The 22257-nt window shown below is 40.0% G+C and overlaps 2 protein-coding genes across 3 annotated transcripts in view; one reads left to right on the top strand and one right to left on the bottom strand.

Moving 5' to 3' along the window:
- Positions 1–18601, top strand: part of LOC101737024 (long-chain fatty acid transport protein 4) — a 33060-nt gene extending 14459 nt beyond the window's left edge. For both annotated transcript variants that reach the window (XM_038018183.2, XM_062674239.1), the window contains 6 exons: positions 559–751; positions 1017–1095; positions 1695–1768; positions 3148–3343; positions 16957–17047; positions 17839–18601. In XM_038018183.2, coding sequence (XP_037874111.1) covers positions 559–751; positions 1017–1095; positions 1695–1768; positions 3148–3343; positions 16957–17047; positions 17839–18150 — 945 coding nt within the window. In that variant the 3' untranslated portion in view covers positions 18151–18601. The remainder of the gene's footprint in view (positions 1–558; positions 752–1016; positions 1096–1694; positions 1769–3147; positions 3344–16956; positions 17048–17838) is intronic.
- A 237-nt stretch (positions 18602–18838) lies between these two features.
- LOC101743980 (facilitated trehalose transporter Tret1-like) overlaps positions 18839–22257 on the bottom strand; it is a 61373-nt gene continuing 57954 nt past the window's right edge. Inside the window, exon 10 of the mRNA XM_004927653.5 lies at positions 18839–21873. Within this exon, the coding sequence (XP_004927710.2) occupies positions 21610–21873 (264 nt within the window). The 3' untranslated portion in view covers positions 18839–21609. The remainder of the gene's footprint in view (positions 21874–22257) is intronic.

The raw sequence follows: 22257 nt of genomic DNA, 5'->3' as shown, positions 1-22257 counted from the left end.
ATTAAAATAACTAGATCGACTGTGTGAAAGAAGATATGCAAGAGAAGGGTGTGAGTGCAGAGATGACAAATGAGAGGCCTGAATGGAAAAAGAAGACACGCAGCGTCGAGCCGACATAGTGGAAGAAAGGCAAGAAGAAGATGAGCAAGAAATGTAATTGATATAATTCAAAATTTTAACAAAAAAAAAAACCGGCTTCAACAAAATAAAACGAAGTCTTATGTGGAACAATGTAGTCGAAATCAAGCAAATTGGTATATCAAGTATTAAGGATAACTCAAAAACTATTTTCTCCTCTGTCAAACAATTTGTTTTTTTATTTGGCAGCTATCGATTAGCTTTATATTAGGACTATTTAAAAAATATAGGAATAATATATGTTTTTAAATGACCAATAATAACTTTACTACCATTTTCTCATTTATTTGCCAACCGATTCTCTTTTCTTTTGTAATAGTCTTGACTGTCCAATATCTATCTTATTATAAATTAATTTTATCTGTGCTGTATGTTTGATTTTATGAAACTATTTTATAAAAACAGTTTTTTTTGTTTTAGGCGGCACAGTACATTGGTGAAATATGCCGTTATTTGCTCTCTGTCCCCGCTGGTCCTAGCGATAAGGCGCATAAAGTTAAGGTTATCTTCGGCAACGGACTAAGGCCGCAGATCTGGCAAGAGTTCGTTGACCGTTTCGGCGTAGGCAGAGTTTTAGAATTCTACGGAGCCACAGAAGGAAACAGCAATCTCAGTGAGTAATTGGTTTTCTACTGGGTAGTAAAAAAATATGTTTGGGTAAACACATTTTTTTTAGGGCTAAGATGGGTGGACTAGCTCTCTAAGGTTTCAGTTTAATAGTACAACGGCTGCCCCGCCCTTCAAACCGAAACGCATTACTTCTTTACGGTAGAAACAGGCAGGTTGGTGTTACCCACCCGTGCGGACTCACAAGACGTCCTACCACCAGTAAAAATGCTGCCCTAGTGACATTTAAAACTTATTTCTGATATTTTCAGTTAATTTGGATAATAAAGTCGGCGCGATCGGTTTTTTGAGTAGACTGGTCTCTTCAATATACCCCTTAACGCTAGTTAGGTAAGTTTTTTGTTGTTGTCTACAATTTAATTTTTTTAATACGCTTTTATTAGCTACAGACGTATGTATGTTAGTATGTAACGGAATCTTTGAACATGATTTTGACCCCCTTCAAAACGTCGGACTAACTCGAAGTTTGGTATACGTGCTAAGGACCGATGACAATTAAATTTTAAAAAAAAATATTGAAAAAATTTAAATTCAACTAAAATTAATAATAGTTTAAAAAAACTAACAAAACACACTTATATAGAAAATCCAACTAAAAAATAGAAAATAAATTTTAATAAATTTGAATTAAAAATAGTGTAAGAAAAAAAATATTTTATTGTAAAAAAGCGTGTGGTGCATGGTATCAGTTATAAATATTTTCTAAACAGATATGAGTAGAAGGGTTTGGTAATATACTGAAAAACACCCCACGCTTTTTTACAATAAAATAACTTTTTTCTTAAACTATTTTTAATTCAAATTTATTAAAAATTATTTTTTATTTTTTAGTTAGATTTTTTATAAAAGCGTATTTTGTTAGTTTTTTTAAACTATTTATTTTATTTTATTTGGTTAATTAAAATTAACAGCACACATAACGATTTTAGGTGTGACGAAATAACTGGTGAAATACTGAGAGATGACAATGGACGGTGTATAACTTGTGGACCACATGAACCTGGTACGTAATGTTATATTATATCTGTACTAATATATAAATCTACAGTGGTTCTTACGGATGTTCCGTTATAATAGCTAATGAACCACGCATCCGATTGACTTGAAACTTGGTATCCATGTAGAAAATACATGTACTTAATGGATAGGCTAATATTTATATGAGTGTTGGACTCCCTAATAATAATGACAATAACTGTTAATTTTAAATGCTCAGCGAAGTGGTCGAGTACGGCTAGTCATCTATAAAATCTTTGTGAGCAACTAGTTAGCGATCAGTGAAGAAATTGATTTCATAAAATATTTTGAGATTGTAGTACTAGTTACATTTAGAAACGTAAGATGAAAATAAAAATATAATTACCTACTAGATATAATAATAAAATTGTAAATAGACATACTGTAACAAAAACCGACTTCAAATAGAAAAAAAACAGATATTCCAAAACAAATTAATATACACTAAAACAATAATCATTGAAATCGTTTGGCGTTTTATTGAGTTATTCATCTATTTGTCGCGCACGTACTTAATGCAAATTTAAGACATATGGTTTTCTCATGGATACCATTATCAGAACTGGATTAAATTGAAATGGGAACTTCAGCTTCTAATAAAAAAATGATCATCAAAATCGATTCACCTAGTCAAAAGCTATGAGGTAACAAACAAAAAAAAACATACTGTCGAATTGAGAACCTCCTCGTTTTTTGAAGTCGATTAAAAATTCCGTATAGTTATGATAATTTGAGGGGAATTATTGTCATGACAGGAGAACTATTACCATACCGTACTAGATAGTATTTTCTGTTTCATCACAAACCTATCAATCTCTTAGTGTGCGGTTTTAAGCATGCTTCGAACACATACACACTTTTTATCGTTGGCTGAAGTCGTCGTGGCCTAAAGGATAAGACGTCCGGTGCATTCGTGTCTAGTGATGCAACGGTGTTCGAATCCCGCAGGCGGGTACCAATTTTTCTAATGAAATACGTACTTGACAAATGTTCACGATTGACTTCCACGGTGAAAGAATAACATTGTGTAATAAAAATCAAATCCGTAAAATTATAATTTGCGTAATTACTGGTGGTAGGACGTCTTGTGAGTCCGCGCGAGCAGATACCACTCTGCCTATTTCTGCCGTAAAGCAGTAATGTGTTTCGGTTTGAAGGGTGGGGCAGCCGTTGTAACTATACTTAAGACCTTAGAACTTATATCTCAAGATGGGGGGCGCATTTACGTTGTAGATGTCTATGGGCTTCAGTAACCACTGAACACCAGGTGGGCTGTGAGCTCGTCCGCCCATCTAAGCAATAAAAAAGGCTTAAAATTGACTGATTTGATTAAAGGTTGGAATTAAAAGACGTTTCCAATTCCAGGGTTGCTGTTAGGAAAAATTGATCCAAAGAAAGCCATTCTGACGTTCGCTGGCTACGCTGACAAGACTGCTTCCGAAAAGAAGATGGTCCGCAACGTGAGGATCGAAGGCGATTGCTACTTCAACACAGGAGACATTCTAGTGATGGATCACTATGGCTACTTTTATTTCAAGGATCGGACCGGAGACACGTTCCGGTAAGCTCCTCCCAAGCTATGATTGCCTAGTACCTATTTTGTGTAAAAAGAAAAATCTTCTAGAAATAATCCAAATCACGGTTTGCCTTATCTATTTATTACTAATATATAAATCTACAGTGGTTTTTACGGATGTTCCATTATAACTACTGAACCATGCATCCGATTGACTTGAAACTTGGTATCCATGTAGAAAATACATGTACTTGATGGATAAGCTAATATTTATATGAGTGTTGGACTTCCTACACCAATTGCGGGGTCGTTAATGATAAGAATCTTTGTGGGGGGAGAATTAATAATGTTAATTTTAAATACCCAGCTAAGCGGACGGGTACTTGAATATAAAAACAAACGCTATCTTAGCTCACTCTGTTTCTTTTAAACAAATTCAATTATTTTTTTATACTTTCTATTATTATAACATTATTATTTGCGATATTAAATCATATAATAAATTTGCACTGGTCCTATGATATTGCTAATGAGCTTCACTTATTTATTTCCAATTTACAAAGTGTGAAAGAGGCTTTTCATCAGAGAACCTAAAATCACAACAAAAAGAACACCAAATTCAAAAAGCAGAGCAGCGCTATTGAAGAATTTATTAGTGTACTAAAACGCACAACGCTTTCTAAAAATTACACATTTATCTATTGTAGTTACAACATTGTATGCTTATCGGTCACAGCACCGCTTATCTGCGACCTTGAAACGCTAAAGTTAGTCGATAAGCTCTGTGAATGACCCAGTGACTAATACAAAAAAAAACACAGACTTCAAGTGTGATTTATCATTTCGATTTAAAAATAGGACCACTTCGAGGGAGTACCCCTTCAAACAAAAAATATTGATCGATGCTTATCATAGACGTATAATAGTACTAGTTATATTGACTAGGTATATGCTATATTGATTGGTAGGTTGACTCGTTACGGCTATGAGGTTGATAACACATCGTCGAAAACTCAAAATAACAGCTTGGACATTCAATACAAACGTTTATTTTCACTGTTGCAAACAATTTAACAGAGAATCACTAATGATCGAACGTATAGATCGAGATTGGTCGAAAAATTCGTTACAACGACGCACGTGACCAAGTAATCATAGATAATACACATAAACTAGTAACAAGTAATAACCGTTCGGATCGGTACTCTCATACAGAATGATGGCGGACCTTTCTTTTTGGTAAAACTATACCTCAAACGTCAACTGTCAAACAGACTCAAACGTCAATCCGTCGGAAACTAGTGTTGCCATCGCTGTATCGACCTTTAGTCTAGTCAACAAGTTCAAAAACGTGTTAAATAGACATAAAGCTCCTAAAAATATGTACGATAGCTCATTGGATGCGGAATGATGTCTACAAAAATGTTTTTTAAGGGCTTATTAGCACATAAAAAATTGCGATTGTTATAAACAAAATAAGATTTAAAAAAAAAGGAATTTGGTTTTTCCTTAATTATTTATAAAATAATGATATTTAAGGAATTTTGAAAAAAGATCCTGAAAGAGGAGGAAATTTCCAATATAAAAGTCCCAACTCCCGGAATTCTATCTCTATTATTTATAAAAAAAAATTTACGCTGAAAATAGCGCTCCGCGAGGTCGTTACGGCATAGGCGCGCCGTCTAAAAAGCCGGTATATCACCGAAAATATTTTTTTATAGTATTAAATAACAATTAAAAAATTTAAATAAATTATGGTGTAATCTAAACACTTGAACGAAAAAAACCTCGGTGAAAAAAAAATTTTATATCGATTTTTCAAAAATTTACACCATTGTTAATTAACTAACTTTTTTCCAATCTCTGTTTTTATAAATTACGGTATAAAAGTTACAATATTCATCTATAAATTTTTCCCTTCGTGGAGCTCTTATCATTTAAGTACTTAATAAAGTTAAGCAAAAAAATTTTTTAATCTTTATTATTTTGATAATTATATTTTTTTTTAATTAACAAAAAATTTAATTTCTAAAAAATGTTATGAAAAATAGTTTTTTTTCGTAATATCTTAATATTGCTGTTTTTGCATCTACCATAGGTATCAATTAACATTTAAAAAAAAAATTTACGCTGTTTGTTAAGAAATTGTTTATAAATAAATAGACTATTTTGGGATTTAAAAAAAAAAAAATTACCGTCTTATTGTATAGGTGAAATAAAGAATTAAAAAAAAAAATTTCTTAAATAAATGTTTTAATTGTTTAAAATCGTTTTTTTCATATTTCAATTGTTTAAATAATTAGTTAAGAAATTATTTTTTTCTTAAAAATCATCATTGACTCTTTTCAGCGGATTAACAAAGAAATACATTTTTTTATAAATAATTTTATTGTTTATTAACTTAACAATTTGTTATAAAAAATTAATATTAATCGTTATATTTTTTTTTGAAGACTACAAAAAATTACAAAAACAACCATACATAACAAAATATAGAAATTTTTTTTTTGTATTTTTTACTCATTTTTAGATATTAAATGATAATGAAATTACAGCCGTTACATAATTTGTCAAGTTATAAATCCGCAACATGCTTCGTCAGATTACAGAAATAAAGTTATCAGCAACATGCTTCGTCAAAAAGTACAATACTTACTTTCAGCTGCGAGCGTCGTCATATATAACATAAAGGTCCACGCTAACAGCAATGCGCGCGTAGGCATCGGCTAGTCAAACAAGCCACTCTGGATCGCACCCGGCCCGAAAGTACCCATTACGCTAGCAGCATTTTTTTTTATTTTTTTTTATGATTGAAGGATTACTGGTGGCCCGGAGGCCTTTCCAGTTTCACCAGGACAGGTGGGCGAGCAAAGGCTCAGCCAGGAGGGGTGGGATTTGCTAACAGCTACCCGAGCGCCTCCGAAGGAGACCTAACAGCTCAAGAGCAGCTGCTTCGCGAATGAATCTACTACCGGATCGGAATCGCGACCCGCTGAGAAGATCCGGCGAGAAACTCAGCGAGCTGATTCATGGGTTAGGTTGCACGGCGAACTCTTTGTCGAGTTCGACGAGTACGGTTACCGAGGTCCCTAAGCCTGCTCCTAGAGCTGAAGGCGTCTAGTGCGAAGGTTATTGGATCTGATGGATCCGTAAGGACGTGTCTAGGGCGTCGACGGTGACTGGCTCCTGCATGATCAGGATTCGGGGAGTAGTCAGCGGCGGCTACGATAAGGCGATTATCATGACGCATAGCCTTATCGAAGTACCGTTCCGACGCTGACTTCATGTATTTCTGTATAGATTCGAGGCCCAGGTCGTCGTGTAGGTCAACGTTCCTCACGAACCACGGAGCTCCGACGGCTAACCTGCAAAAGCGGGATTGTAGAGATTGAAGGGTGTCTATGTGCGTGCGGGCCGCGTGAGCGAACACCACACTCGCGTAAGTCATGACGGGCCTTATGCAAGTTTTGTAAAGTGTCACCTTGTTCCGAAGGGACATTTTACTCCGCTTACAAATCATGGGGTAGAGTCTACCGAGAATAAACGCGGCACGGTCACGGACTGATTTTATATGCGGGCGGAATGTCATCGATGCATCCAGGGTAACGCCCAGGTACTTGACCTTCCTGGCCCAGGGTATGGATTGACTAAAGAGAGTAATCGGGGGTGTGAGATTCCTCCTCCTAATACGGGAGGAAATCCGTGTGGAGCTTCCCCTCTGAAAGAGCACCGCAGTACTTTTCGCTGGGTTGATGTCTATGCGCCATTTTCGGAACCACTGTCCTAGGGCTAGGGCTGCGCTCTGAAGCTTCTTCGCGATTAGGGACTTGTTTCTACTGGAATAGTAAACAGTCGTGTCGTCGGCGAATAAAGCTAAATGGGTCGGCGGCGACCGGGGAATATCGTTAACGAATAAGCTAAATAGGAGGGGTGAGAGGACAGAGCCTTGCGGGACTCCAGCTGTGAGAGGTCGTGGGGAGGAGCGGGTTCCCTCGACTCGATATCGAAAAGAGCGGTTCGACAAGAAGTCCCGTATGATGAGCACGAGACTATCCGGCACACCCATGTTGAATAGTTTGAAAATCAAACCGTTGTGCCAGACTTTGTCGAACGCTTTTGCGACGTCGAAGAAGAGAGCTCCCGTGTATAACGGTTTTGGTCGATTAAGCCCCACAAGAATGTGCTCCGTGAGGCGGTGCACCTGTTGAACGCATGAGTGATTTGTACGGAATCCGAATTGTTCATCGATGAGAATGCCCTTGGATGAGACGAAGTCTCTGAGGCGTTTGTAGAGCAGACGCTCATACAGTTTGCCTAGAGACATGAGGAGGCTAATCGGGCGGTAGCTCGTCGGATGATTTTTTGGTTTACCAGGTTTATGTATACCGATAACGTCCGCTTCTTTCCACACCGCGGGAAAGATACAGTTCGCCATAGCGGCATTGAAAATAGATGCCAACATCACGATGAGTTGGACGGGTAGAAGTTTAATAACGCGGTTGGATATACCGTCGGAACCGGGAGCCTTGCGAGGACGTAGGTCTTTGATCAAGTCTTTAACTTCCATCGGGGTGACGGGTGGTAGCACATCAGAGGGTGGCAAGGAGGCTCTGCGTTCTACCTCACTGTCTACTAATTCTACATGCACAGGGTCCACGGATTGAGTGCTGGGCGTGCACTGGGTTTGCAATGTATCGGCCAGCAGCTCTGCTTTTTCGTCATCATCGAACGCCGTGAGTCGGCCTGAGGGGCCTACGAGGGGGGGCATAGTTACTACCGTATCCGATTTGAGAGTACGAGCTAAGCGGTAGTAAGACCTTTGGGAGGGCGCGAGTCCTTCTAAGAAATCAGACCATCTGGCATCTCGGACTTCGGCGATGCGAGACTTTACGTCGCGTTGTAGGGCACGCATTCGAATACGATTTTCCGCGGTAGGATACCTGTCGTAGGCGCGTATCGAGGCGTTCTTAGCTCTAAGGAGTTCCCTAATATCGTCGGACAATTTGAAGCGGTGAAGGAAGTCCTCCGCTACAACTTGTTTCGATGACCTATCTAATGTCGAGGTGATGTGTGACGTTAAGATGTCTATGGCTTCAGCGGCTTCCTGAGGAGACGGGGTAGAGTCCGGGCTAAACGGTAGCGATGGTGGATCAGATTCAGCCAGGCTGATGCCCAGCGTGTGCCAATCCACCACAGTCCTCGTGACGGGAACGGAATCGGGAGCGCGACCGAGCTTCATAACGACGGGACGGTGGTCTGAATCTAACTCTGAAACTACTTCGATCGAGTGTAAGCGCAGAGTTACGTTTTTTAATAACGCTATGTCGAGTATATCCGGGCGATGCGCGATATTTAGCGGGTAGTGAGTCGGGATTAGCGGAGCGACGATATCGAAGGCGAGATTATCGACTAACGCGTCAAGCCGCCTGCCATTCGGGGTTGTGGTGTGTGAGTTCCACCTAATGTGTTTACAATTTAGGTCGCCCGCCAGAATGACAGAGCTCCCCATGCCGAGCAGCGCCTCGATATCACTGCTTAGAACGATCTTATCCGGTGGAAGATAAACGGACGCGATAACGATCGGCGCGTGTCCCGTCAGTGAGATTCGGCACACTGATGCTTCGATATTAGCGAGCGCGGGAGGATCGAGTGGGACGCAATGCAGGGCTCTTCTATAGTAAATGACGGTACCACCACCACGAGCAGAGAGCCTGTCGTTCCTGACCATGTTATAGTTCGCGATTTTAGGGTCACGGCGCGCGGGCTTAAGTAGGGTCTCCTGCACTAAAAAGATATCAATTTGATGGTCACGCAAAAAGTCAGAAACCTGATCACGCTGATTTGCGAGACCGTAAGCGTTAAAAAATCCTATCGTTACGGATAGGGGCTTTATTCTACTTATATACGCCATTGATTACCGGCGGAGTGAGGGGAGGACGTACGTATTTAATGACGCGTATACGTCGGCGTATTCTTGCACAACGGCGATAAAGTGTTGTGCAGTGGAGGCAGAGCGAATGGCGTCGCCCAAAGCGTTAACGCGCTCAAAGTTGATCGACTGAAAGAAGTCGATCGCTAAAGCGAGATTGTCGGACGCGGTCGGAGGGCAAGTCGCGGGAGAGGGACGAGTCGCGGGGGCGGGACGAATCGCGGAGGAGGGAGTTGTAGCCGTGTTCATGTACGGCAGCGGTTTCGCCCAGGCCGAGACACTGGGCACCGGCGCCGGAACGAACGCTGGCTTAGCCTGCGACACAGAGGGTGCCGAGGCTTTGATGTCTGGGCCGGAAGCTCGGAGGCGGTTTTGGCGGGCGACGCGGCGATTTATTTTCGGGGCTCGGGGGCATCCGCGGTAATTTGCGGGGTGACCCTGTGTTCGACACAGGACGCAGCTAGGCGGTTCTGTCGCGGTTTTTTGATCGCGAGTGCATAGGGCCGTGGCGTGATCGCCTAAGCACTTGACGCATCGGGGGCGCGCGTGACAGTTACGGGAAGAATGCCCGTATAATTGGCAGTTATGGCACTGGCTAGGTGTGCCTTTCTTGTGTGGGGTTTCGACTGCGATTCCGGAAAGGCTACAGACCGTTCGGATGTTGAATATTTGCTTACCCTCGGGGGTAGGCTGGAGGGCGACGAGAACCATATTATATGGCTCCCTTCCGCGGCCTGTGTGCATGCGGTGTACGGAGTTAACCGGTAGGCCTTGTTCGAGAAGGTCGGCCTTGACGAGCTCGGCATCCAACTCTTTAGGGATGCCACGTATAACGGCACGGAGTTCGCGCTCCTCCTGGAGCGTATATGTGTGGAAACTTATACGCTCCTTACGGAGGTAAGAAGAGAGGGCCCTATGGTCGTCGGATGTTCGAACCTTAATTTGAATGCCGTTCGCGAGGTTACGGGCATTCGTAAAATTGATATTTTTGGCCTTAAGGGCCAGGGAAACTCGTTCCCAAGCTGCCTTCTCTTGAAGGATTACCGGGGGAGGGGTCTGGGCTTTATTTTGTGCCACCGGACGCGGCGACGAAGTGGCACGGGCTGGAGGCGCAACGGGAGTCTGAGGGCGGGGGCGCGACGCGTTCGCGGCTTTGCTAATTTTAGCGGCCGCGGGAGCTCGAGACTCCGCGGCACGCTTCTTACCCTTTTGCACCAGGGTGAATCCATCCGTCGATGAGGCGGGAGCGAGGTCGACCTCCATCTCCGAGTCAGAGTCGGAGGACGAGGAGGCGGGCGCAGGTGACCTACGAGTAGGTGTTTTGGACGGCGCGACGGAGGCCGCGGATGATCGCGCTGCTGGAACGGTGACCACGGCGGACGACGCAGCAGTTTTACTCGCCAGTATAGGCGACGCGGGAACGGCAGGCACGACGGAGGCTGCGGTGCTCGATGCAGAAGCTTTGCACGCAGGTACAGGCGACGCAGGAGCAGCGAGCTCGGTGGAGTCCACGAGAGGGCTCGCAGTGTGATCGGCCTTGAACGCCTGAAACTCGGAAGTGAGCTTTGGGTAGCGAAGCCGGAGAAATTCCGCAAATACAGCGTCCATGATGTCTACGTGCCCAGGTGGGGCTACCCTGGGTCTTAGAAAACACTCGCCTTGCGGCGAGGCCCCAACTTCTCGGACCTGAGCGGTTCTATTGAACACAGGTGGCGATGCGGCACGATTACTGCAGGACAAAGAAAAATCACAACAAAACGGAAATAACAAAAAGAAACAAAACAATTAAACACTTCCAGGAAGACAGTTTGTCGGCAGATGTACCACGAACACAGAAATAACAAAAGGAAACAAAACAAATAAAAACTTCCAGGAAGAGCACTTAGTCGGCAGATGTACCACGAACACAGGCCGCGCGAACAATGGCCGGGCTAACAAAAGCCGGGCGAACAAAGGCCGGGCGATCGAGTGGTCGATGAGCACGTCCGCGCGTGACGGGTGCCTCTATCGGAATGCTAGCAGCATTGCCACGCTGTATGGCAATGGATAATCTCTGAACCAGGTACGACCCAGACCGAGGATCGTGGCCTTGCCCTCTGAGGCGGTGGCCAATTGCGGCAATAAACTTTTTGGCCTCCGAACTCCACACACCCGTCGTTTCCACTGCCACTGGAACAAACAGGTATGTAGATTTCAGAGCATCGTACTTGGCATGCTTCGTTTTAGCCGACGCCTCAGCAGCAAAGCCCGCACATTGTCGGGTCCCAGATAAATGACACGCCGCGTACGTACAGCTACAGGTTGCGTCCCATAACAAGCAGCGTCCCTTTTCCCAAGGAATCAGAGTCAAACCATCCGGCCTCTTACCATCCGACCTGCTGAGGCCTGGTGGTTCCAACACACACGGGATATTTGCAGAGACCAAAGCACGTCGAATAATATCATTAAGTGCATGGTGTCTCGGGAAGCGGCCAGCCGATCTAACACAACTCAGTCCATGCAGCCCGGCGGCATCCACCATACTACCACAGACACATCGATGGGGCTCGCAAATGCTGCAACCGAGTCTCAAAGCTGTGGCCACTCTCAATGAATTATTATCAAGAAGTGTCCCCAGCTGTGGTGAAGGCAATGCTTGCAACCAAGCACCAGATTCCGGACTGGAGACCGCTTTCAGGCGCGCTAATTCAACTCCAGCGGCGTCTCCTAGCAAAGTTGACAAAGTCAGCTTGCACAGCACATCATCCCAACACCTCTGCGAGCTCCTGTTCACCGGGAGCGCCTCATTCGGACATAAAAGGCCCCAAGCCGCCAAAGCCTCGCTCGCAAACGGAATCGTAGATCCATCACCATTCGTACCCAGTAACTTAGCAACAAAGTCTACAACTCCATAACACGAAGCCAGGAAAGCAGCGAGCCCAGTACGCTCCATCTGTCGCACCCCCAGGCCGCCATGACGTATAGGTAAAACAGCCTGGCACCATTGTCTGTCATCCAAGCTTACGTTTAAAATAGCCTCCAGTGTATCCCTCAACAAAGCATCAAGCTGGGCCACATCTTGAGTGAAAAGCCACGTTGGACAAGTTCTCACCAAATACGTCAAACGAGGCATCGAAAAGCAACAACGAAGCAAGAGGAGAGCCACGTGAGATGATAAGCTCAATAGATTGCCGCGCAATGACGACAATAACTGCCTTTTTATTTCCAGAGAACTTGGAACTCCATCCTGAAATATTGGAGTACCAAGCAAAATGAAATTACTTTTATTCAAAACTTTGATACCTGGAACCAACTCCTGAAAATCATTAACTACGCTTGCTGATACTTCAGTAGAAAAGTATACCTCACATTTCCCAGTATTAACCTCCAAGCCGACATCTCGCAACTTCGGAAATAAAAGTCTGATGTCGTCTAGCACGGAATCTGGGGGACCACCTATTGTGCCGTCATCTAAATACCATAGGTTTAAAGGTGACTTGACGGTCTTTATAATGATGTGGATAGCAAGACTAAAAATTAATGGGCCAAGAGGATCGCCCTGCTGGGCACCTACCTCTGAGTCAATGGAAGATTCCATAAAGAATAACTTGCTGGAAGAGCTGTAACACTGATACAAGAATGGGTATAAAGCCGGAATCCTTTCCTTGATTTCATTTAAAATTATATCTCTCTCTAAGCTATTAAAAGCATTCCTTATATCAAGCTTTACAATTGCACTGTTACAGCTCTCCCTGCTCATAGCAAATGCACGGGTAGCATGAATGGCGGCCTCACACCCAAGAGCAGTCCCGAAGCCCAGCTGGTGGGGCTGCAAGTACGAGGCCATTTCATTCCTTACAGACCGACACCCAAGCTTGGCAGCGAGACGACGCAGCACAGACCCCACCGCAATTGGTCTCACACCGCCGTCCTTCTTAGTTAGAGCGCATAAGCTACCTCCGTACAAATAAGGACACACCTGTACATTAACCGTACCTCTTAGTATGAAATTGCATAAGTCTGTAATTGAGTGCAATAGACGAACACCATTTTCACCGGCGGAAGGGGAAATGAGCTCCTTTAAATGGTTTGGACGTAGACCATCAAGGCCAGGTGCAGAGCCGCTATAAAAGGAACTAATTGCGTCTGCAACATCCTCCGAGTTGACAGTCAAAAAAGGGCAACTAGAATCAGGCGCTGGCGGCAATGATAAGGGACGAAAAGGAGTAGGATGTTTATCACGTAATGCGCTTAAGGTCTCATTGTTAAAAGGTGCTAAAGAATCCTCCGACACTAAAAGACGGACAGCTCCACGCAAATCACCCTCATGAACCTTGGCTTCGATTCTTTTGACAATGGATCGTGGCTTGTGTTTGAAGTCCTCTAAAAAATACGGGCTATTATTGTTTGCATTCTCCTTAACCTTTGCAGTAAGCGAACGGGGGTCACCTCGATCTGGAATTCTCAGAGTCGTGTAAGAAAATGACAACAAGGAAACCCAGTCCGCCACACCGTTATTGTTTATGCAGCCGTCCATAATCACTCTGAGCTTTCCTGCGACTAAATTCCTGGCCCCCTTAGGGATGTGCTTAAGCACAGGAATTTTATTTTTGTAAGATGCCAAATCGTCCAGAGTATGGATAACACTCTGGGTTTGTGAATGAGCATCAGCAGTTATAAATTGTTATAACTTTTAAACTATAAGAGATACGGTAAAGGACACTCAGGTCATTTTTATAAAGGATTTATTTATCTTTAAAATAAATTCAAAATCGATCCTGTAACTATTGTTTATCAGTTGTTATAAGCATTTGATAAATAAATGAAAACTGATCGATAGCAGAATGTAAATGAGGTAAGTATAAATTAAAACTAGTATATTATTTAAACAAAATTATATATTTCTATGATTTATACGTAATTAGAAAGATATTTTATCATAGAACAAAAAAGTTTTTGGGTCCGTAGCTGTATCTATATTATTCAACAAATTATAAGCTATGAAATTTCAAAAAATATCAAAAAAATCTTAAATTTTTATAAACAAATGCTTATAACTGATAAACAATAGTTACAGGATCGATTTTGAATTTATTTTAAAGATAAATAAATCCTTTATAAAAATGACCTGAGTGTCCTTTACCGTATCTCTTATAGTTTAAAAGTTATAACAATTTATAGCTTGACAAATTATGTAACGGCTGTAATTTCATTATCATATAATATCTAAAAATGCTGTAAAAAATAAAAAAAAAATTTTTCTATATTTTGTTATGTATGGTTGTTTTTGTAATTTTTTGTAGTCTTCGAAAAAAAATATAACGATTAATATTAATTTTTTATAACAAATTGTTAAGTTAATAAACAATGAAATTATTTATAAAAAAATGTATTTCTTTGTTAATCCGCTAAAAAAAGTCAATGATGATTTTTAAGAAAAAATAATTTCTTAACTAATTATTTAAACAATTGAAATATAAAAAAAACGATTTTAAACAATTAAAACATTTATTTAAGAATTTTTTTTTTTTTTAAATCTTTATTTCACCTATACAATAAGACGGTAAAAATTTTTTTTAAAAAAATCCCAAAATAGTGTATTTGTTTATAAACAATTTCTTAACAAATAGCGTAAAGTTTTTTTTTTAAATGTTAATTGATACCTATGGTAGATGCAAAAACAGCAATATTAAGATATTACGAAAAAAAACTATTTTTCATAACATTTTTTAGAAATTAAATTTTTTGTTAATTAAAAAAAAATATAATTATCAAAATAATAAAGATTAAAAAATTTTTTTTGCTTAACTTTATTAAGTACTTAAATGATAAGAGCTCCACGAAGGGAAAAATTTATAGATGAATATTGTAACTTTTATACCGTAATTTATAAAAACAGAGATTGGAAAAAAGTTAGTTAATTAACAATGGTGTAAATTTTTGAAAAATCGATATAAAATTTTTTTTTCACCGAGGTTTTTTTCGTTCAAGTGTTTAGATTACACCATAATTTATTTAAATTTTTTAATTGTTATTTAATACTATAAAAAAATATTTTCGGTGATATACCGGCTTTTTAGACGGCGCGCCTATGCCGTAACGACCTCGCGGAGCGCTATTTTCAGCGTAATTTTTTTTTTATAAATAATAGAGATAGAATTCCGGGAGTTGGGACTTTTATATTGGAAATTTCCTCCTCTTTCAGGATCTTTTTTCAAAATTCCTTAAATATCATTATTTTAGAAATAATTAAGGAAAAACCAAATTCCTTTTTTTTTAAATCTTATTTTGTTTATAACAATCGCAATTTTTTATGTGCTAATAAGCCCTTAAAAACCATTTTTGTAGACATCATTCCGCATCCAATGAGCTATCGTACATATTTTTAGGAGCTTTATGTCTATTTAACACGTTTTTGAACTTGTTAACTAGACTACTTACCCAACTGAACAACTTGACGTTTCCGAAAAAACTCAATTGTTAACACTTACAGAGACTGCGACATATACAACGTGGGCCAAAAGAAGTCATCCGATGTTTTTTGGCTCTCATTTTTTTTCTAAATGAAAAACTTCGATTCTGTTTTTTGATTATCTTTATTTGAACCTTTACAATTTTATTGGTAAGTCGAGAAAATGATATCGGCCAAATGGGCGTCGTCACAATTGATTGCCTTACAGGCTCGTTTTATGGCATTTTTCATCACTTCGGCAAGAACTTTGGGCGACAGATTCTCGCACTCGTGTCGAATGTTGATCTTGAGGGTCTCGAGCTTGTTCACGTAAGCCCGGGACTTCAAAAAACCCCACAAAAAAAGCCTGGAACGGTTAAATCGGGCGATCTTGCGGGCCAGTGCAAATCGCCAAAACGAGAGATGAGGCAACCCGGGAATGCCGCCTTCAGAATATAGACAGGATTATTCTGCATTCTTGGGGAGTGTACAGCTCCGTGACTTGTTCACTTGTATTCTACACATGTCTAGTCCACAAATGTCAAAACAGATTTGGCATTGACGGCCATTTGCAAAAATAAGAGCATCTTCCAATAGGGTGATTTCTTTTGGCCGACCTTGTATTATAAAATGGTAGTTCTATGATAGACAGTAGTGTTTAATTATATTCTATGTAGTAGTAGTTACGCTGAAGACCTATATCGCGCTAACGAAATTTTCAAGATAAGAGCACATAATGTGCAAATTCCGAATATAACATTCCGATCGTCGTCTAGTCAGCCTTAACACCCACTCGTGAGAAAGTCTACCCTTTGTCGTTTAAAATAAATTTGCTTTAAGACACGTTCCCGTAAAATTGGCACTTCTTGAAGAACGCATTCACGCGTCGTGTAACAGGAATTGAGCCGAAATAATGTTATGGCATGATTACTAGTTGTATGGCGTACTGTGAGCTCGTGGTAACAAGTGGTAACGTGGTATACTTGAGACCTTAGAACTTATATCTCAAGGTGGGTGGCGCATTTACGTTGTAGATGTCTATATGCTCCAGTAACCACTTAACACCAGGTGGGCTGTGAGCTAGTCCACCCATCTAAGCAGAAAAAAAGCTGTACTTCATTTTTACCGCAAAACAGCCAAGCGTTCTGATTTGAAGCCTTGAGCAATCTTTAATCAAAACAATCAATACTTAGACCTTATCTCTTGATGGACGACGGCGTCTACTAGGAAAATCTGATGGGCTCAACTCAACTTAACTAATTATATAGAAACTCAGATTGTTAATGTGTTGCCTTCCAGATGGCGCGGCGAAAACGTTTCGACTGCAGAAGTTGAGGGGGTTATTAGCAATCTAGTTGGACTGAAGGATGCTATTGTCTATGGCGTTACAGTAAGTCGAACAGTTCTTTAATTACGAACGAATTTACTGGTGGCAGGATCTCTTGTGAGTCCGCGCGGGTGGGTACCACCAACCCGCCTATTTCTGCCGTGAAGCAGTAATGCGTTTCGGTATGAAGGGTGGGGCAGCCGTTGTGACTATACTTGAGACCTTAGAACTTATATCTCAAGATGAGTGGCGCATTTACCTTGTAGATGTCTATGGGCTCCAGTAACTACTTAACACCAGGTGGGCTGTGAGCTCGTCCACCAATCTAAGCAATAAAAAAAAAAGAACGAACGTTCCAATGTCGATGACCTCGAGATTTCCCTCTCCTTTTTTACTATCTACTTCTTCTATCTAACTAATCTAACTATCTTCAACAACACGGATTAAAAACCGGAGCAGCATTCCATGATAAAAAAGATTATTAAGCACTAGACCAACAAAAAAATTATAAAGAAAATCACTTTATTGTAAACCCTTTAATCTTTGCTTATTTAAACGAAACATAAGCATATTACCCACAAAAGTACTATCTGGCTATTTTGACCCAAAACTCTCACCTTCCGATTTGGAGGGAGAGAGAACCTTCAAACTTATATTTCAAAGTGGTTGGTTGGATTCACAATAAAATGTCTATAACCCCAAAAAATATTTAAAGCCGGTTCATTTACACCCACAAATCGTTTGATCATATTAGCGATACCATTCTACAAGCTGAAGCATCTATGCGGTTTTCCGATACCTTCTACCCAAAAACATTGTTTCCCCTATCAATATCTGCTAAACTTCCTTAACAGATACCGAACACCGAAGGCAAAGCTGGTATGGCGGCACTAGCTGACCCGGATCACAATATAGACATAGCTGCATTGTCAAAAGGACTAAAGACCTCCCTGCCGGTCTACGCTCGGCCGCTCTTTCTGAGAATCCTCCCCCAAACTCCGTTAACAGCCACGTTTAAACTAAAAAAGAAAGAGCTAATGGAAGTAGCTTATAATGTAAATGTATGCAAGGATCCCCTTTACTTCTTAGATCAGAAGTTAGGGGAATACGTGCCTTTAACACAAAAAATGTATGAAGATATCGTTTTAGGTAATATTAGGCTGTAATAGCGGAGTCATTTGACTTCCTATTGTTGAAGTGAAACTTCTTTAGGCGCGTTGAGAGTTAAATTTAACTCGCGACAGATTCGTTACGGTTAGAGAGAAAAAATACAATTTAGGACGAGCGAGAGTGAGAAAATAGACAGAGCGTCTCGCGATCCACTTGACTTTGGAGAGAGGGAGAAAGCAAGCTAGGTCTTTACTCTTATACACAGCATTCCCTTATACAAGATAAATTTGATTTAAGGATGATAAATAAAGATAACCACAATACTACATACCGCAAAAGATGTTTCACTTCTTTCATGTGCACCAAGCTGCATGCGCACCATTTTTTTTTTGTAATTAGGCTGTGTGTGTTCGTAAAAGACTATTGATCTAACGTTATTTAAATATTATGATTAAGATAATATGTTTATTTTGTTGGTTATTGAAATAAAAGAATGATGCATATTAATATTTGTTTTATATACGCTTGAGACTTGACCCCATGTCTTAAGCTGAGCTTGGGCATTCACGTTCTGATGTCCATGGGCTCCAGTAAATACTTAGAACCAGATAAGCCGCAAGCTTGCGTATCCGTCAAAGCATTAAAAGACATATATTTTTCTAAACAGATTAGGTGTCTCGATAAATAATCAATAGATTTTCATTAGGAATGTGCTTACAATACATTTATAATATAAAAGCCAAACACATATAAAGCTTTTATTCATCCATACAAAACATACAACGTACATACAATATATCCACAAATAAATTATATTCAACATGAATATTCTTTTTGGTTCGAGCATTATTATCTAAGTATTGGTTCTGTACATAAAAAACGGATTCGATTTCTAAGCTGTGTATTCACGCGACGTTTTAACAAAATATATTTTGAGATTCTCGATTTGGGTATCGTAAAACATGAACATGAAAAATATTTGTCTTGCGCAATCACTCGGATAATAAAGGATTATATCTGGCATCTTATCATTTTATTATCAGGAACATAAAAAATTGCTAGGAACACATCTAAACCATTCTCTATCTAAAGGCGAGGGCTATTTTCAAATTTAATTTGAAACAGGACCTGTCCTAGCACTGTGGAAACCACTGGGGAAATTCTTCTCAGAGCCTAATGATGCGTAGCAAAAGTATCTTAACCGTAGATATGCGCAGCGTCCACAGCAGGAATAAGGTCTGAGCCGGTGACGGGAGATGCGTAATTAATTGCGTAATTTGCGTAATTACTGGTAGTAGGACCTCATCGGGTAGGTACCACCACCCTGCCTATTTCTACCGTAAAGCAGTAATGCGTTTTGGTTTGAAGGGTGGGGCAGCCGCTGTAACTATATAAAAAAACCGGTAAACAGGATTTACTCAAATGATTCTTCAGAACACTTCCCATGAAGCATACAGTACAAAATATATTTAGAAACAAAGATGGGGAATCTTTCCAATCTGCAACATAAGAAATGTCAGTGCATGATTGAACACTACTATGGACTCTTCGATTTAATATTTCACAAAGATTCCAGGCAGCAGAAGTGAGCTATGATACAGTGGTAGCGATCTCATAAAACTATTTGTTAAAGGACATTGTCGGATCATCTTAAAACGATCCCTTAAAAAAATCTTCAACGAATAGCACTTTAGCTATTATCAAAAATAAGTCTATCAGGCAAATTGTCGTGTTTGTGTCATCAAAAATATCCATTATGAATAAATGTAATATCTACGCAAAATGTTCAACACTTATTTACTATATTATTATAATTATACAAGTCTAATATATTTGGTTGCATTTTGGTTCAACTTTATTCACCATTCATTTTAATGTTCTAAGTCTTCTACTGGCGAGGAGCCTGAGTAGTGGACTAACCACTCCAGTCATCTATAGAGACAGATTTCTCTGAGGTAGCTCTTACTTTCGAAGCTTAAAGAAAAATTTGACTCTTCGTAATTCTGACTATTTCAACCGCAAGTAAGTTAAAAGGGTAAATAGTTCCTATGCCAATATACTCTAGGTTGATATTCCGTTCCAAGTTGAGCGATGTTATTCGCTTTCTTCTTTTTCACTCTAGAAATTATCGTGGAGATTTCTAATAGAAATCAAAAGTGAGGTTTTTTTGTCTATTCACAAGTATTACCCTGTTCTTTCTTCTCCCCGGTCAACGATACCAAAGCAAATATTTTAATATCATCTAAATCTACTGCTTCTATGTTCCTATGTATTTATTCGTAAATAATTTATTTTCCACTGGCTACAATTTTTTTAAATTACTGTTAACACCGAGCATGAGTATCTTCGAGTAACAAGCACATAGGATGTAAAGAGACCCACTTTGAAGCTGTGAAGGTAACAACTAATCTCAGATTAATGAAAACAATTTAGTATAGATTTCATAATAACAATCGGCTTACAGAGCAAAATCACCGCTCGGTTGAACATTGCCTTGGTACGGAGCCCTCAATACGGTTACCATTAGGTTCAAATTTCCTACAACCGCACGGGCACATAAGGCATTGTTTCAGAAAATTTGTGGCTAATTTCGGGTTCCAATACAACGCGTGATACATCACGAATACTAGTCATAAATGAAATTTTGAAATTTATTCAAGAAATAGGTAGCTACATACCCGTGTGCGCAGGGCATGCTACTACATTTTAGTTACCAAATAAATACATATGTGTTTTTTATGGCTGTAGATGAGCGACTAACTCACGACCCACAGTGTGGAGTGGCATCTAAAAATCCACCACCATACATAACCACCACCGGTCTTAGATATATGGCATGACCCCTACCCTACTCCTTAAGTCATCAGTAGAACTAATAATAGCGTGTAGATCTTCTAACACGTGCTTTTCTTTTAACTTATCTATAAAAACTAACGCTTATTCTAAATGCACATGTAGAACACAAATAATATGTTTGTTGGTCCTGCGATGTGTATCTTCAATTCCTTTTATAATATGACATTGGTTTTAATAATATCACAAACATTGTCAAAAACGTATCTTCCAAAATGGACTCGGTACGTATAATGGTCATATTGTCTGACCCGTACTTCTTCCATCCATACTCATTATAAATTCTTTGAAAAGGTCAGGAACCTCATTTTATGAATATACTATTGAGGCAGTGGAAACCCTTGTCTATTGAGGTTCTTATTACAACAACATTAGTTATCTACTTTGGGATTCCGTGCACGTAGTATTTAGAATACATCAATACTCAATTATAAATACGAGGGTTGGTTCATAAAGTTATGTTTTCTAAACAAATCAATATATTTAGGCTGTTGTAAGCGCACAAAAAATGTTTCTTAATGGACATACAAACTAAAAAGATAAATTTAGTTATATTTCTTGAAAAATAAAAAAATTGATTGATTGCTTAAATTACAAATTACGTATTTGGCCATTTTCCTTCCTGACTTCAACTAGAAGACCAAAAAAATATCTAAAAAACGTCATCGCTGGTTTTGGTTCTTCTTCGTGCTCCTCAAAACCAACATTGGCCCGTCGAGAATTTCTTCAATCTGCTCTTGCGATTTCCCTTTCGTTTCGGGCAAGACCAGGAATATGTACAAGGATGCCAGAAACGTGATGGAAGCTGATATGTAATAGGTTCCGTGGAGACCGAGAGAGACAGCAATAGTACCGTAGTACCTCAGAAGGAGAAAGCTGCTCAGCCACGTCCATGAAATGAGCAGACTTGATGCCAGACTACGGACCTGGAAATTTTGAATTGAGAATTTGGTTAACTGGTGAAAGGACCTCTTGTGAGTCCGCGCGGTAGGTACCACCAACCTGCCTATTTCTGCCGTGAAGCAGTAATGCGTTTCGGTTTGAAGGGTGGGGCAGCCGCTGTAACTATACTTGAGACCTTAGAACTTATATCTCAAGGTGGGTGGCGCATTCACGTTGTAGATGTCTATGGGCTTCAGTGACCACTTAAAACCAAGTGAGCTGTGAGCTCGTTCATACATCTAAGCAATCAACTAAAAAAAATTTAATTTTTTTAAAATAAATCGACAATAAGGCAAAGTCCTTTATTATTTAGATGCTTAGGCGGCATTTTTTTTTAATTCAAAATGATTAAATATTTCGGTTTGTAC

The sequence above is a fragment of the Bombyx mori genome, chromosome 20, assembly GCF_030269925.1.
Source record: "Bombyx mori chromosome 20, ASM3026992v2".
Lineage (NCBI taxonomy): Eukaryota > Metazoa > Arthropoda > Insecta > Lepidoptera > Bombycidae > Bombyx > Bombyx mori.
The sequence above is the reverse complement of the archived record's forward strand: the minus strand, read 5'-3'. Positions and strand labels throughout refer to the sequence as shown.